This window comes from Gordionus sp. m RMFG-2023, chromosome 4, assembly GCF_954871325.1.
Source record: "Gordionus sp. m RMFG-2023 chromosome 4, tfGorSpeb1-WG-v2, whole genome shotgun sequence".
NCBI lineage: Eukaryota > Metazoa > Nematomorpha > Gordioida > Chordodea > Parachordodidae > Gordionus > Gordionus sp. m RMFG-2023.
Genome location: NC_088778.1, coordinates 20,769,932 through 20,787,466, shown reverse-complemented (window position 1 = coordinate 20,787,466; position 17,535 = coordinate 20,769,932). Strand labels below are relative to the sequence as shown.

The 17,535-nt window shown below is 25.5% G+C and overlaps 1 protein-coding gene across 2 annotated transcripts; it reads left to right on the top strand.

The window, feature by feature from the left end:
* Positions 1 to 2,716: 2,716 nt before the first annotated feature.
* LOC135928368 (NADH dehydrogenase [ubiquinone] 1 alpha subcomplex assembly factor 2-like) lies at positions 2,717 to 17,450 on the top strand. Of its 2 annotated transcripts, none has more exons than XM_065464823.1 (6): positions 2,717 to 2,860; positions 2,896 to 2,979; positions 3,019 to 3,059; positions 3,099 to 3,167; positions 17,028 to 17,052; positions 17,104 to 17,450. In XM_065464823.1, the coding sequence occupies exons 1-6, from the start codon at positions 2,743 to 2,745 to the stop codon at positions 17,133 to 17,135; spliced, it is 369 nt and encodes a 122-aa protein (XP_065320895.1). In that variant the 5' UTR covers positions 2,717 to 2,742; the 3' UTR covers positions 17,136 to 17,450. The 2 variants fall into 2 exon arrangements, with proteins under 2 accessions (XP_065320895.1, XP_065320896.1); XM_065464824.1 differs by having other exon boundaries at positions 2,738 to 2,860; positions 2,907 to 2,979.
* Positions 17,451 to 17,535: the final 85 nt, after the last annotated feature.

Here is a 17,535-nt window from a genome sequence, read left to right as displayed (position 1 = left end):
AAGCCTACAATATTTGGAAAAAATTTCCAAGCATCCAAGATCTTAATAATTTAAAAAGATATTCCCAAGCCCATATTAATCCCTTCTTTGAAAACCAAGCCAATATTAATTTTGAGTAATATTTTTTTAAGCCCAGTCCAACCCATAATAATTTTGAAAAAATTTTCCCAAGCCTAGAGATATTAAATTTATTGAATTAATTCAGTTAAAATTTAAGTTATAGGATCATCTGTTTATATAAAATAAATAAATAAAATCAACAATAGTAAATAATGTATTACTTTTTGGTTTTAATATGGACTCACAGTTGCATAGAAAATTTAAGTTATAGGATCATCTGTTTGTATAAAATAAATAAATAAAATCAACAAATAAAAAATAAATAAATACGTACCGATGACATGACGTAACAATGACATGACGTCACGATGACGTAGTAAAGACATCGGAAAATTATAATATAGAAGTGATTGAACAATAATAAATAAAATAATTATCATTGAAATGAGTACAATATTACCTTATTATATATTTAAACGTGATACGTGATAATTAAGCGCCTATCCCTATAATGTCACACACGCAAGGTAGATTTCTAATTGCGGATGTTTTACGGGACATTCGCATAAAATATATTTTTTACATTGCAAAATTAAAATCGTTTGTTTTTTATATAAAATTTTATCTTGTTTACATTCTTTTTTATAAATTAATATATTTTAATAAATCAAGATGTTATTTTATTTTGAAAAATAGTTACCGAATTTGTATTTATATAAACTAATTATAAAAAATAATAGGCGGATAATTAAGTCAATTCAAAATCCCGGCCCAGCCGGGATTTTATGGGCCTTTTTTAGCAAATTTTTTATTTCTACCGCAATTTTCATATTTCTCCCACAAAATAACAAATTTCTCCCGCCATTTGAAAATTTTGACCTGGCAACCCTGCTCAAGATGGTAACCCATATCAGAATTTATTGTGTTAGATAAATTGATAACATAAAAACACTAAAAACCTTTAGAAGAAATTATGCAAATATATTGAAGCTGAGTTATTTACGCGGCAAAAATGCCATATTAGAAATGAAACATTTTGTAACTACAAAATAAGAACCAGAGTGATATCATGAAAGCAATTAAAATTTATATATTAATCGCACCATCTCTAGTTGGTACATTATATCTTAAAATAATAGTAGTTTATAATAATATCAAAAATATATTCGTATTAAAAATTTAACTCAAATCTATATTCTGAAGAAGAAGAAAATAGCTTTCCTAAAACAAGTAAAAAGAGAAGAAAAGATATCTAATTTATTACATCCATTCCATTGTGAGATAAATAATAATATGTTTAATTTAAATTATAAATAAATAGATGGCGTTAAATATTTGTAAGCAAATTGTTACTTATATTTATTATCAAAAGCATTTATTAGTAAAATTTTAAAAATATTAACTGTAATATATTATATAACTGTCAGATACGTCTGTAAAAGTGGCATTTTACCTAATATTTTATAAATATAATAGAGGATTATAAACTATATGTCTACTTACTTTTTATAAATAAATCTCTTATATTTATTTGGATTTGGAGCTTGAAAATAATTTTAGGAAGAGACATAATAATTTAAAAATCAATAATATAGTTGAATAGTGATTTTGAACTCGGCTAAAATATTAAATTATTAATTTTCAATTAATAAATGATTATATTTATTTAATTAGGGTTATATAATAATTTAAATAAAAAAAGTCAATTAAGTTTCAACTGTTAATGCTAAATTAATATTTAGTGAGTGATATTGTTATATTTTTAACATAGAATTTGATTGCAAGCTGACATAGTACATTTATATGTAATAATCTAATCTAATAATTAAAATAGTATTCATTTAATAAAAATTAAGATAGTCTTATTAATTTTTTAATAAAATTAAATCTATATATTACTTAATAAAATTATAAAGGAAATTATTCAGAGGGCAATTAAAAACATTTATTTTTAGCTCCAGGGGATATTAAGGAGCCATTAAAAAAAATTTTTTGCTTCAGGGGGCTATTCAAACTTTTCAGGGGGCTCGAGCCCCTGCGCCCCCCCCCCTAGCGACGCCTCTGGTACAAATACAATCACTTATCAATAAAACTAGTTCTTTATATCCAACGTTGATGATAATCAATAATCCATTCCATGTTCAATCCGTCGTACTGGAAAAAATCGAACATGTCCCTAAGAGTTCAAATTGAATACATTAAAAAGATAAGGAAAAAAAATATTAAAAAAAGTCGAGGTTTATATGACTTTTTAGGATTCAAAAAAAGAAATAACTTATAGATGTCAAATAGAAACCCTCACACTTATTTTATCGTATTTGCAATATATTTTAAATAAATAATAATACATGTTTTTATACATACACATTCGATTATATCTTACACCTCTAACATATGGATTCAGATATTCTTAAATCATATTATTGATATGTTTATTCTATGAATTTATAAATAGATAAGATTACTAAATTTATATTTTTTTTATAATACTCATTACTAAATCTCACTATTACATCGGAAAGGGTAAGCTTTACTCATTTTTGTTAAAATACAACTGGGTACAAGGTTTATTGGTATCCTTGAGAAAAAAATCGGCATAATTTTATGAAGGGTTAGACTTCATAATATTTTTGGTCAATTTGGGCAGGTCTATAACTAACGTGCTAGATAAGATATAAGTACATGTTTTTGAAAGCATTTAATAAACTTATAAGAAGCAAATTTGATTCATTTTATCAAAATAAAAATGCTATATTAAAGGGAACAGATGTCAAAGGAAATGTCTTTTATGAAAAGGAAGGTTTTTATGTTAATAAATAAAATAATGAAATATAGTTAATGGAAAGAAAAGAAGGTATTTTGAACCTCTTAATAATAAGGATGAATATAGTCCAGTTGAGCTAGACATTGAATGGGAATGTAATTATGATTTATTATATTAAAAAATATTTTATATAGCCTGGTTGAGAAACAAAAGAGAAAATCCTCCGTCTAAAGAGGTAGTTAAATTTTTATAGCTTATAATATTTTTAGAATAGGAAATTAAAAACAGGATAAATGAGACATTAATAATAAAAAAAAGAGTAGAATTATTAAATAAAAAACAGGTAATTATTTTATGATAATTATTTTCAATAATTATATTATATTTAAATCAAAACTATATTTAGATATATGAGATATTAAATTATAAATCTAATATATTTTTACATTATTTTAAAATTGTAATATAATTTTTACATAACTGTTTTAACAAATTATTTAAAAATCCTATTTCATGTATGGACCATTCCATGTCAAATCAATCAAAGGAGCCCCATTTTCAGCTGACTCCTTTTATAATTGTTACAAATTGCTAGAATATTTCATCTATAAGAAATAAAAGCCATTTATTTTAGCTTGCTAGCACCTTGTTCTTGAGATATAGAGCCTCAAAGGTGCAAAAAATATAGATTTTTATACCTCTAAAATTTTTAACAGGGTCCAGATCACACTTTAATCTTTTTTATATAAAGCCAGGTCAATTTTTTTATAAAAATACATGGGCTAGGCCTATTTTTTTTAAAAAAAATGCCTAGGCTTAATCAAATATTTAAATTAGAAATCTGCAAAGTTTGGCTCGGCCTTTGGGCTGAGCTCAGGCCTATTTTATTTAAAATCGGGTTTAGGCTGGGCCTAATATTTAAAAAATTTTTTTTAATCGGGTTGGGTTGAACCTTGGAATTTTTTTAAAATATATCTAAATTTATCAATTATATATTGAATTTTTTATGTAAAATAAAAATATTTGATTTTATTTATTGAAACTAAACAACATATAACATATGTCTTTTATTTTGATTAATTATAAAATTTAATTTCTATATTTAAATAAATTCGGGCCGGACCGGGTTGGTAAATTTTTTTAAAAAAATTTTGGGTTAGGGTTGGGCCGGCAAAGTTTTTTTAAAAAAATTTTGGGTTTGGGCGGGGCGGCAAAACCTTTTAAAAAAAATTTTGGGCCAGGCTGGGCTTGAAAAATTAGGCCCGATGCAGATCACTAATTTAAAGCACAACTTGAAATCAACAAATATTCCTTCTATGCTGGAACCCTGGCCTCAGCCGTGTTAATCAAACCAGACCTGATGGAATGATGCTAGTCCGTTGGAGCCAAGGTATACCCCTTGCTTGGGATTATACATGTGTAGATCCTTTTGCCAGATCTTTTTCTGTCAACTCCATTACTAAAGCTGAAAATACAAAAACAAATAAATATAGCCACCTTAATAATCTTTTGTTTGTTCCAGTAGTCTCAGACATCTGTGAATCATTTAGACCCCAAGTCTTAAAATTATATAAAACATTAGGGCAAAGGTTATGTTTAATCACAGGTGATCCAAAAGAAGGCTTCTACTTATGACAAAGAATATCAATCGAAATTTGTCGATCCAATTGTATATATATACCTGGGTCATTAAACCCCACCGACCATACCTAAATATATTATTATTATATTTTTTAATTTCTCTTCTTTTAATTTTATATTTTTATATTTTTATATAGATATAAAATGTTAATTATATTTTAATATTCTCTTTTAATAATATACGTTGAGAAGAAAAATTATTATCTATTAAAATTAAAATTAAAAATAAATAAAATATATTTAAAAAGTTGGACATGCCAAAAATTATTTTTAAAAATAAATTTGGGTTAGGCCTAAAAATATAAAACCATATGCAAATGATACCCCTTTCTAAATATTTTATTATAAAAAGTGAAAATATTCTGTTATTGGTAAGTTAGCAACAATTAACCATAATGGAAAGCACCATCTATTTTATGCAAGAGTTTCAATTTTTGGTAATTGGAAGAGAAAGGCAAAATTATTCTCGAGAACCAACTCCCCTTATTGATTAAAAATATAGTTAACTTTTTTCTTTTAATAGAACTTTAGAGATTTTTTTTATCTATTTTATGATATATTATAGTGTTGTTAAAAGCTACTTTTTAAACTTAACTTGGTTACATTCATAAAAAGGTAACTAGTTAAAATTAGTTACATATTTTGAAATATAACTAGGTACTACAGTTATATTTCAAAAATAACTAGTTACTTACTTTATAAATCATCTATATAATGCATCACTTTTATTTATATAATATAAAAAAAATTATGATTTATACATCTTAATCAATAGTATTTAAAAGAAAATATACAAAATTTTTAAAAAATTTACTATTTATTTATATAAAAATAAAATTACACTAAAAGAAAATATGGAGAATAAAATGTATTTACGCTGAAATTAAATTATTTTTTTTTATAAAAATTTGGGCTAGTAAATTTTAATTTACCTTTAATAATAAACTATTTTAAAAATTTCTGTCTAAAGGATGCACTTGTTTCTCTTCAAAAAGTAGCCTCCCATAGAGTGAAAAAACGTTCTTGGTATGAGGACAACATTATATTTAATAAGAAGTAATAATTTAATTTCTTTTTAATTAGTTCAGATGATGGCTCAGTTTATTTTAATTCCACAAAGGTTGGCATTTTCATATGGTAATGTTATATACTTTCTTACAATTAATAATATAAAAAGATCTTATTAGCATCTTATGTTGCTACTAAGTATAATGTATAACAATAATATCATCATTCAATGGGAAGGTAGTCAAAGTTAATTTTAATTATTAAGTTTAATTTAATAGAAAATTCTATATAATATTTAGATAAACAAAAATCTTGTTACATGCATTAAGACATATTATGTGAAAATATTCTAATAAAGATGTGTATCCATAGCTTGGCTATAGATATACTAGATGCTGAAATATACCTTTTTTGGAAGGCATAGGAGTAGTGCTGATAAACGGCACGATTTGGGTCGACTTTTAAAAGTGGCACGAATAAGATCTAGCCAAAATAATATTGTGTATGCCTCGAGATTTGTCAAATAGAGGTCCAAATCTTTTTGTCATCTATTAGCGAATTCATCAGGCTATTACTTTGGCTAAAACCTTAATCGGGCCCTTTTTAAAATTGACCAAAATCGAGCTGTTTAACCACTAATATTTAATTCTGTTGTTTTGGTAATTCTTTTAGAAAAGATGAATTTTTATTTGTCATTCTGAATCATTTGAATGGCATCCTAAATGATGAGTCAGAATCAGAATTCATATTAAATTCGTACACAGGTGTATCCAGGGGAAATCTTCCCTTCAGAAATTTGTCTGTTCTTGTAAATATAATTTTAAGCTATCTATACATACCACTACCCCACTCTCTCCACAAAATATATTCAATATATCACACTACAAACAAGAATCTGAATGAAAAATAAATAAAAATTTTTTTAAATAAAGACTAATTCAAAATTTATAGAAAAAGTGAAAAACCAAATTTATTTTTTATAAGAATATAAGCTAGCTAAAGGTCTATCTACCAATAAAATTTATGGAACAAAAACCCACTTAATAGTTCTTCCCCCCCCTTCCCCTTGCAAAATTCAGGCTCTATGATTCTATATATTTGATTCATTTATCATTATTAACTAGTGCTGTAAACGTTACTACAAAAAAGAAACGCGTTAGTTACTCGTTACATTTGAACTCGTAACCGTTGCTCGTTACCATTTTACAAAAGGAACGCGCGTTACCTACTTTTCAAAAAAGTAACGGGCTACTTGTTACTTAAAAAAATTAAATATTATATATAATGCACCGACAATATATAAAAAAATAAAACTATACAAAAAGAACATATAAGATAAGATCTTTTTATAATAAAATTTTCATATATAATTATAATATGATTAAAATTATACAAAAATAATATATTATAAGATAACATCTTTATGTAACAATTTTTTATTTTAACAACAATTGATTTTCAAAATTTTGATCAGATAAACATGAGCGCTTAGTACTCAACACAGCTTTCGCCGTGCTAAACACACGTTCAATTGGCGCAGAGGATGGGAAAGTGGTGTTATATTTAATAAACAAAAATTTCAATTCGGGGAATTTATTAAAAATATTTTAGGAATCTTTATTTTGAAAAAAGCTTGAAAGATTATCTTCACAGAGATCTTCATTCATTTCCTCATCAAAAAATAATTATCTTTATTTGAAAATATTCTATGTTGGATAAAGGAATCAAGCCTGTTCTTTCTTTATCAATATCTTTTCTCAAACTGAAGTTCCAGCATTCTTCCTTTATTGACCTCTAATTTTATCCAGGGCCAATCCAATTTAAATAGTGGGTGAATTATTGCCGATAGTATATATTCATCATTATAAATGTGTTTGAATCTATTGAAAATATGATAGTCAAATTATAAATTATAAGCAATATTTGAACTGTATACCTTTTATCTACCGCTTCCAGGATTGAATCAATAAGTGGCTTACAAAACTTAAAATTATTTAAAGCCATTTTTTTAAGTTTTGATATTATAATGGTTATAGTGGGAGTGTGTTCCCAAATGCATATTTTCTTCGCTCTCTAAAATTGAAAGAACCGTAGCTATCGAATACATGGTTAAATAATAAGATGCTATATATATATAGTATTAATAATAAAATCTATAATGAAAATTAAATAAATTTTTTTAAAATCATTTCATTAAGTTTTTATATGTTTAAAATAATTATATATTAATTCATTCTTTACCTTCAAATGTTTTTTTAAGTTAGAGCTACTTGACATTGACGTTGAAATATTTGCGTTGTGACATAATTTGCATTTACAAAGTGTAGACTTGGTACCATTAATTTTCTTAATTGGTTTAAAATATAATTCAAATTGGGGCCAGGGAAGTGTTAAATCTTCTTCATCTGAAGAAGTAAGTACTATGGACATAATATTCTTTTAAAATAAATTTTAAATTTTGATTGAATATTAATTTCGACTGATAATTTAGCAACTAGAATTTAAAAAAAAATGTTGGATGTGGTTAATATGAATTAAAACTCGGCTTAAATTATTAATATTAAGAATTAATAAATAGATAAAAGTAATTTTATAATACAATAAAATATGTTTTTCTTTTTATTAATATTTTTTAAGAAAAAATATAAAGTAACGTTTTGCGTTACCGTTACTCAAAAAAAAGAAACGCGTTACCGTTACTCATTACCTTTAGATGAAGGTAACGAATGGCGTTCCTCAGCACTATTATTAACTATTATATAAAAAAGGCCCATTATATAGAATCAGATATCTAATCAAAATTTAATTCATAAGAATTTAAAATTAATATATTATAACAGATTTAAAATTAATTATTTTAATATATTTATAATATATATATGAATATTTTAAAAAGTAATTAGTTACATTCCAAAAAATATAACTAGTTAAAGTTATTTTTTGCAATCACTTGTTACTTTAATAAAACTAATTTATTATACTTATTTTTACTATAAATAGTTTTTATGATTATTATTAGAGATGTAAAGGTAGGGAAATTTCCCGGGAAATAACGGGAATATTCCCCGGGAACATTCATATTTTCCCGGGAAATTTCCCGAATTTTCCCTTAATATAAATATATTATTTATTTGCAAAAATTATGATTTATATTTTATAATATAATATTTTATTTCAATAATTATGATTTATAATTTAATTTATAAATAATTTTTATTTTCCTCGTGAGTCTTTAAACTTATTTTTTTTATTCATTGAGTGCAATTTTTCAAATCTATATTTTTAAAAGTACAAAAATAAAGGTAAAATGTTTCACATTATATTCTCATACATAATATTAATGTGATATATTATAGAATTATTAATAATTAATGATATATTTAGATTTGATATATAATAGTGCGCACAAATTGAGCGTTTGCAGTATGTTTGTTAATGTAACGCATCTTTGTTTAGATTGAAAGCAGTATGTTTTTTATTAAAGTTTTTTTTATAATTTCTTAAACAAAAAGAGTTTATTTCTTACCTTAAGGTAAAATAAGGAAGTTTAATTATATTTGTTTATTTAGATTTCCTAAGAATTTATGATTCAATCAGGGTTTTCAAATTTTTTTGTGGCCTTGGATGCAAAACATATGTATATAAATGTTTCTTTGTTTATCCTACCTTAATTTATATATTTATAATAATCTATATATTTTAATAAAAATGTGAAATAATTGAATAGTCTGCATATTTATATATTTTATATTTTTTTCAAGACACTAGATATAAAAATAAATAGATTTAAAAATATTGCTAATCAAATTTCAAATTTATGATATAATTTGATTAAATCTATCTAATAATTGCTAAATAAATTTTGAATAGTTGCTTATTTATATATATTTTACAAAATAATTTTAATTACATTTTTCAATCTTTAATTATGAAAATGTACACCATAATAAGAATATTAAATGTCTTATTTAATAAAATAATTTTAATTATATTTTTCAAAAATGGACACTAGAATATGGAATAATATAATTTTATTATATATAAAATAAATAGAATTACAAAAAAAACAAATCAATTTTCATAGATATAATTTCATTAAATAATGAGGTTTGATTTGCAGGTATATCTGTTGAATTTGGAGGCCACAATTCAATTTTCCATTAAAGTATAATACAATGGAGATACTTCATTTTTGAAAAAATATTTGTTTGATTTATATTTTATAGAGAAACATTCTATAATGTTAAATTTATAGATAAATATATATTTTACTGGCTCTCAAGGCACCCTTTCCAAAAGAGTCAATATATCCAACAATGCATTTAATTTTAACCCACTTGCCTTCCTTTGGTATAATTTCTTTAGGACTAAAACTATCCTCTATTGTTGGCTCCATGAATTTAATGTAATCATACCATCTGTATGAGAGTTTAGAGCCAGAAGCTCCTCAAACCTTGCACAATTATCTTGGTCTTTAAAGTTTTGCAACTTCTTCTTTATGCATGCTACAGTTGTATCATGCAATGGAAATTCCATCCCCAAGCTATTAAAAATATAATTTATCATTATTTATATATATTTACCTTAAACTACTGGTTAATAAACCATCTAATACTAATATAGAATTCTTATGGTCTGGACGCTGCTGGCTCCAGACCATTTGTTGAGTTTCCAGTATGGTACAAAATTTTTTAGTAACCTTATCATCCCTTCTAAAATTATAATATGTATCCAAAAATTATATAAATATAAATTCCAAAATTATATAAATAATCATTTCTAAAATTATATAAATATCAATTAATATATTCTAAATAATATAATATCAATTAATATATGAAATAAATTATACCTACAATTTGTATCCATTTTTAAATTTTAGCGTAAAATTAAAAAGCATAGAAAAAATCTAACCAGTTTGCTTTTTTATTAACGTTTGCCGTAAAAAAATCCAAGCTGCACTTTACCATATTAGCTTTTAAAACGGAGAGTTGCAACGCTCAATTTGTGCTCACTATAAGTATCATTATATGTTAATCATACTATATAACTGATATAATGATTTATGATGTTTAATATATTTTAATCATACTATATAACTGGTATAATGATTTATTGATGTTTAATTTAAATTAATATGATTGCAATATTTTATAGATGCCTCGGAAATCTTCCAATATCTGGAAACATTTTATTAAAGATAGAGCTAATAACAAGAAAGGTTATATATCAATATGCAAATATTGTCAATTAACATATAATTTCCCAAATTCAACAAAGATGTCTCAGCATATCAAAAAATGTCAAGGGTATATTAACAGTTTACAATTTAATGAAGTTGATCGTGATAATAATAATTCTGCTGAAGAGGATGTTGTAGTATGTTTACCAGATTCCAATAATCCTAATAAAATTATATCCCAAAAAAACATAAATAAAACCATTCTAAATACTTTTAAAGAAAATACCAATAATTTTAATGCTGGCACATCTAAAATTAAAAATTTTTTCGACACTATAACCGAACAAAATCAAACACAACTTGACGGTGCTTTGGCATTGGCTATTTTTATGTCAAATTGCCCTTTTAATTTAGTTGAAAATAAATATTTCATCACTTTTTTAAAATTAATGCGTCCAGCCTATAAAATTCCTTCTAGACATGCAATTAGTAAAACATTACTAGATTTTGAATACATTAAAGTGAAAAATATTATAATTCAATAATTTAAAGATTTTACTCTCATAAGCGATGGCTGGACAAATATTCGCGGAGAGTTCTGCTCCAGAACCAATTTTTTTAAAATCCATTGACATATGTTCCAGTGCTCACACTGGTGAATATATCGCATCTGAGTTGATCAAGGTAATAGAAGAAATTGGTTGTCAAAAATTTATCTCACTAGTAACTGATAATGCAAAGAATATGAAAAAGGCCTGGAGTCTTGTTAAGGCAGATAATTATATTGAATGCTTTGGATGTGCCGCACATGGGTTTAATCTGCTTATTAAAGATTTATGCCAAATACCTTTTATTGAAAAGATCATCAAAAAAACCAAGCAAATAATTAAATATATAAAATTTCATGGTATTTTATTAGCAACTTTTAAAGAAAGGCAAATATTGAAAGGATATAAATCTTCCTTAAAAATTCCAAGTCCGACAAGATGGGGGGGGGGGTTGTTATAATGTTGCAAAGTGTTGTGAAAAATAAGGAAGTTTTGCAAGAAATTGCAATTTCTAGTTTATTTACAAACAAACAAAGAAGGCTTATTATATTAGACGAAGAAGGATACTGGGATAAATTAGAGTCTGTACTGACCTTTTTGGAATTTATTTATAAGAAAAATATATTTGTAGAATCGGATTCAGCGGTATTATCTGACGTTCAAGAAATATTTTGGGACATAAAAAATAAACTCAATTCATCAACTTTTATTTTTAATGAAAATGATTTGAAAAGTGTTAAGATGCATATTAAAAAACGAAAGAAATTTTGTTGCCGAGAATATCATTATGCAACAAATCTTCTGGATCCTCGATATTATCGTGTGAAATTAACAGACCGTGAATTAACAGCAGCTTTAAATATAATAAATATTATTTCAGGCCAAATTAATTGCGATATTGGAAAAATTATGGGTAATTTAGCAGAATATTGTTCAAAACAAGGTTTCTATAAAGGAGCTGGCATATGAGAGAGCTCAATCCATACCACACCACTCATATGATGGAAAGGGTTGTGTACAAATCAACCCCTTTGTCAAGTGACAGTAAGATGTCTTTCGATACCACCCTCAAGTGCCTCGTCAGAAAGAGTCTGGTCAGCATTTGGAAAAATTTATTCAAAAACGAGAAATAGAATAAAGAATGAAAGAGTCGAAAAATTAATATCAATAAGGCATAACATACATTTAAAGGATCATACAAATACATCAAGTTCGGGATATCATCAAAAGAGTTCAGATTCCGATTTATCAATATCAAGTGATAATGATGATATTTCAATTTCATCCCATGAAGATATTGATGCTATTTCATTAGCATCCCAAGAATTTTAAATGTAATTTCTGATACATGCTTTTTGTAATTAATAAAGTTATTCAAAAAATGATGTTTATAGTGTATTTATTTTTGTCTTTATTGTTTAATTATATTATTTTCCCTTAGTTCCCCAAATTTAATAAAGTTATTCCATAAAAAAAATTGAAAGGTTTAAAGTATATTTTGTGGTTATTTTTTAATTTTCCGTTATTTCCCATTTTTTCCCCAATTTTCCCTTTTCCCTTTCCCGGGGAAATTTCCCCTGAACCAATTTTCCCGGGAATTTTACATCTATAATTATTATATATATATATATAATCGAAACATTAAATAATCATCATAAATTCCCAATTATATATTTTCTTTATTGTCAAAACAAACGCAATCATAATAATATTCTCTTCATAAATCTTTTTTCATAAACAAAAGAATCACGTGATTTAAAAAGCAATAATATTTCTTATCGAAAAAATATATTGAAAAACGTCCATATCTTTCAATTACATATTAACAGATACAACAATGATATAAGTATTTTAGAAAAATTTCAGATACAAATGTCCCTATTTTTCTATTTTTGACCTGTAGCTCGAGAACCAGGTGTGTTAGCGAGCTAAAATAAACATTTCTCATTTTTTTTACCTATCGTATCTAAATAATTCCAGAAAATTTTAACAATTTAAAGGGGTCGATTGAGTTAAATATAAGGTTAAACCAAATTATGATGAAAATTATACTGTTGATAAATATGTTCAGCAATCTTTAAGACTTAAATATATTATTTGTATACAGGGCTGTAATAAAAACTTATGTCAGATAAAGGGCATTATGAACCCACTCTTTCTGTTATTTTTTTTATCATGCTTATACACCTGATTTGTCATGTTTAAAAATGGATTCTTGAATTAACAAATTAGAATATGAATTTGGTAATATTTATGCCAATGTGTTATAAAATTCATTTTTTTAAAAAAAAAGAAGTTTATGCTATTTCAATTTGTTTATTAACACAACACGATGGTCAGTTACGCCACTTATATAAATAAAAATGTTGTAAAAAAGATCAAAATTTTTACTTCAACCTTTATAAATTATAATTTTATAATATTTTATGCTATGTTAGAAGTAATAAATAAATATACGGCAAATTATAGTATTAAGAGTTGATAGATTTAGGCAACTAAATATATATGTTCTAAAAAAGTATGCATACAATGTCTTACAATCACATATGAAAGTTGCTTATAAAATTTGATAACAAAAATTAGAGCAATTTAATATAGTAGAAAAGCCCAGCTTTTTTAATTTGATCATGCCAGGTTAGAAATTAGAATAGTGGTGGAAAATTAAAAAAAGGTATTGTTTATCGAAATTTTTCCAAACTAAAACATTGATATTTCCAATAGATTTCCTGAAATAAACCCTTATTTATCAAATACAACAAGGCAATACCATTTTAAGCTCCTGTCGAACGCATTTTTAGCATAGCGAATTCCGTTTTAAATACGAAGACTCTTGCTTATCATGAAAATGTCATATTTTTATAAACTATTTTATTAGCTAACTTGGTGCTGTTTAGGCATTTATCTACAGTAAATGCTTCAAGATATACTTATAGATTTGAGGAAACGCGTTTGCCAATTTAAACAAGTTCCTTTTTTTTTGTAAATGAATTTTGAACATGACGAGAGAATCCTAAATTAAGAAGTTTAATAAAAATTGTATCTATATCTAAATACTTGCTAAAATGTATATTCATCTAGATACGTATTAAACGATTTATCTAGATCCATGTAAAAAAAACATTTTTTTACAACTCTGTAAATATATTTAAAAAAGATAATAGAAAAAACGAGACACTTACCAATGACGTATGCATGGAATCGACATTTGATTTTTCTATTTCTAAGTAAAGCGCACTTTGTATTAGTATTAATTTACTAAAAAATAGCTAAACCTTTTGCGATTGATGGTAGAAAAATATTTTGTAATAGTTTTAATTTCACTCCCAATCCATCTTATTTTAGTATCACATTTTATAAAGATGCCACAAATCTACTTGTTACTTTTTATGCTACCTCCACTAAATTATAAAAGTGTGAAAACTACAGCCAGAGCAGCGTCTACATGACAGGATTTTCACTGGATGCAAACCCCCCAGCGTCTACATGAGCGGGAGGGGTATGAACAGTTTACATCCTATTTTTTTGAGGGGGTAGAGAAAGGCGGCTTTAATGGGGGTAGGATAAATTTTTTCGGGGATTATCTATTGAATTTTGAGATGAAATAGGACAAAATTTATTGCTGTAAAAATTAATACTTTTATAATAGAACTATTATAATACAATTCATTGGTTAAATCTATTTATTGCAAACAATTATACATATTGTTTTCCAAATAAAACTTTCTGCTATCCTTTTAAATTACATTTAAAAGATAGATATTGCAGCAAGCTCATAAAGTTATAATCATAAATTCATTGTAAATAATGGAGGATTTAATTTTATTTATTATCTAAAAAATAAATCCGTTAGAAATTTTTTAAGGGGGTTAGGCAAAGGTTTTTGAAGAGGGTTTGCATCCAGTGAAAATCCTGTCATGTAGACGCTGAAACCCCCTTCAAAAACCTTTGCCTACCCCTCTAAAAATTGTCATTATTTTTACCTATTTATTTATTGATACTCTTTTCCAAGAATTTATAAAGGATAACTTAAATTAATTTATCTCTACTACCAACTATCGATATTTTGTGAATATAAAGAATTTATTTTTTAGATAATTAATTCAATTAAAACCTCCATTTTTACAATGAATTAATTATTATGGCATTATGAGCTTTCTAAAATATCTAAATCTTTTAAATTACATTTAAAAGGATAGTTTATTTGGAAAACAATGTGTATGATTGTTTGCAATATATAGATTTGGTCGATGAATTGCATTATAATACTATAATAAAAGTATTAATTTTTACAGCAATAAATTTTGTCCTATTTCATCTCAAAATTTAATAGATAACTCCACAAAAAATTTATCCTACCCCCATTAGAGCAGCTTACCTCCTTAAAAAAATAGGATGCAAACTGTTCCTACCTCTCCCGCTCATGTAGAAGCTGAGCCAGAGACATCGAGTCTCATATTTTAATTTAAAATAGGATAGAAATATTACATATAAAATAAAATTCTGTTCAAGAAAAATCAGTTTAAATCGTCTATTTTACACCGGTAGCGGTTAGAAGTGTCCTGGTCATATGTAGCTGAATATAGTATTTAGTACAAAAAAACGCTAAACCAAAATACTTTCGGACAAAAATGTCCAAATTTTAATAACTTTTTAAAATGCATAGAAAAGAAGTTCTTAAAAAAATATTAATTTCTTCCACACACCTGTATCAATCTTTCTTCGCTAAAAAAATATTTGGCTAAAGATAATACGTAGCCAATGTGCACCTTTTTGCATAAATTTTATAAAAACCTGTGAACCTACATGAAGTAATGGGTAATGTTATATAACAGTGTGAGACTAAAAAGAAAACTTGTTTGAATGGAAATTATTAGCCGTTTTGATAGTGGGAATTAATGAGTTGAAAATCAAGTGAACTAAAGGATGTTCGATTCCGTTAGGAACTATTTTTAGGACCTCTTGTACTAAAGCTAGCCGGCATAAGTTATCCAAGGATTAGAGAAATAGTAAATAGTCAGCATGAATGAGGGAAAAAAGCATCCTAATATTGTAATGGATTTGATGTTAGGTTAATGACTCTCACTATCCCTAGTTTATGCATTGAATCCCGTTTGCTTATTTTTTGGAACCACCTTTTATAAAACATCAGCATCAACCGTTAGCAAAAGTTAAAGATATGGCTACTATCCAGTACGAATGCGGGGACTCAATAAATTAAAATTAACGATGAAATGGAAACTACTATATATTCTTAATTCATTCTATATTATTGATGTGGTTATTCTATGGATTCAAAAAATAGATAATGATTACTAAATTTATATTTTCTTTTATAATACTCATTACTAAATCTCACTATTACAAAATCTGAAAGGGTAAGTTCCACTCATTTTTGTTAAATTACAACTGGGTACAAGGTTTGTTGGTGTCCTTGAAAAAAAAATCGGCATAGTTTTATGAAGGGTGGGCCTTCATAAAATTCACGTTCGCTTATTTTGGGCAGGTCTATGACCAACGTGCTAGATAAGATAAGAACATGACGATTTTTGATAATTAACAACGAACGAATTCGTTCGTAAGAAATGTGTACATCACTAGTAATAAATGAATGAATTAGTAATATAAAGGATAATTTATGTAATATTTAAACATTTTAAAATTAATTAAATGGTACAAAACTCAATTTTGCAAAATTTTCTTGAAGGAGAGGGAGTAAACTTTTTTTAGAGGAGTTGCGCTCCCAAATACTTTCTGTGGTTACGGCCCTGTTTATATAATTATTGGTTATAATTTGTTTTATTTATAATTAAAAAAATATATTTAGATCAAAAAAGAAAATGAATCACAAGGTATTTAAATTTATGTAAATGTTATGATATAATCTATATATTTTTTTAAAGGCTCGTTTCCAAAATATTCCGATTTTAAATAAGATATATATTTAAGTATATTGTAATGTATTATACATATCGAATTTTATAAAAAACTTTACAGCGCAAACACCTAACCATTTCTATTTTTAATATAATTTTTTTTAAAAATTTTGTTACAATTTTCAAACAATTGGGTAGTATAGGATCTCAATTGATATTATAGAGCAAAATATTTAAGGATTCATATATCCTAGCCTTAGATAAATCAGCCTTATAATATATTATATAAATATGGGTTTATTTTTCAGTATAAAAATATTTTCAAATTTTATAATATAGTTGATATAATAAAATTGGCAATTCAATCAAAATAATATTTAAATTATTTATAAAAAGGAAGATATAATGCTGATTTTTAAATAAAAATCATAAACATTTTACTAGGGTTGTAAAATTTAA

Bases quoted from the DNA above. Each gene is read 5' to 3' on its own strand.
- LOC135928368 (XM_065464823.1), top strand. From the start codon at position 2,743: ATGTTTTTGAAAGCATTTAATAAACTTATAAGAAGCAAATTTGATTCA. The intron at 2,861-2,895 runs GTTTTTATGTTA...AATGAAATATAG, and splicing joins TGTCTTTTATGAAAAGGAAG to TTAATGGAAAGAAAAGAAGG. The intron at 3,060-3,098 runs GTAGTTAAATTT...TTTTTAGAATAG, and splicing joins AAAATCCTCCGTCTAAAGAG to GAAATTAAAAACAGGATAAA.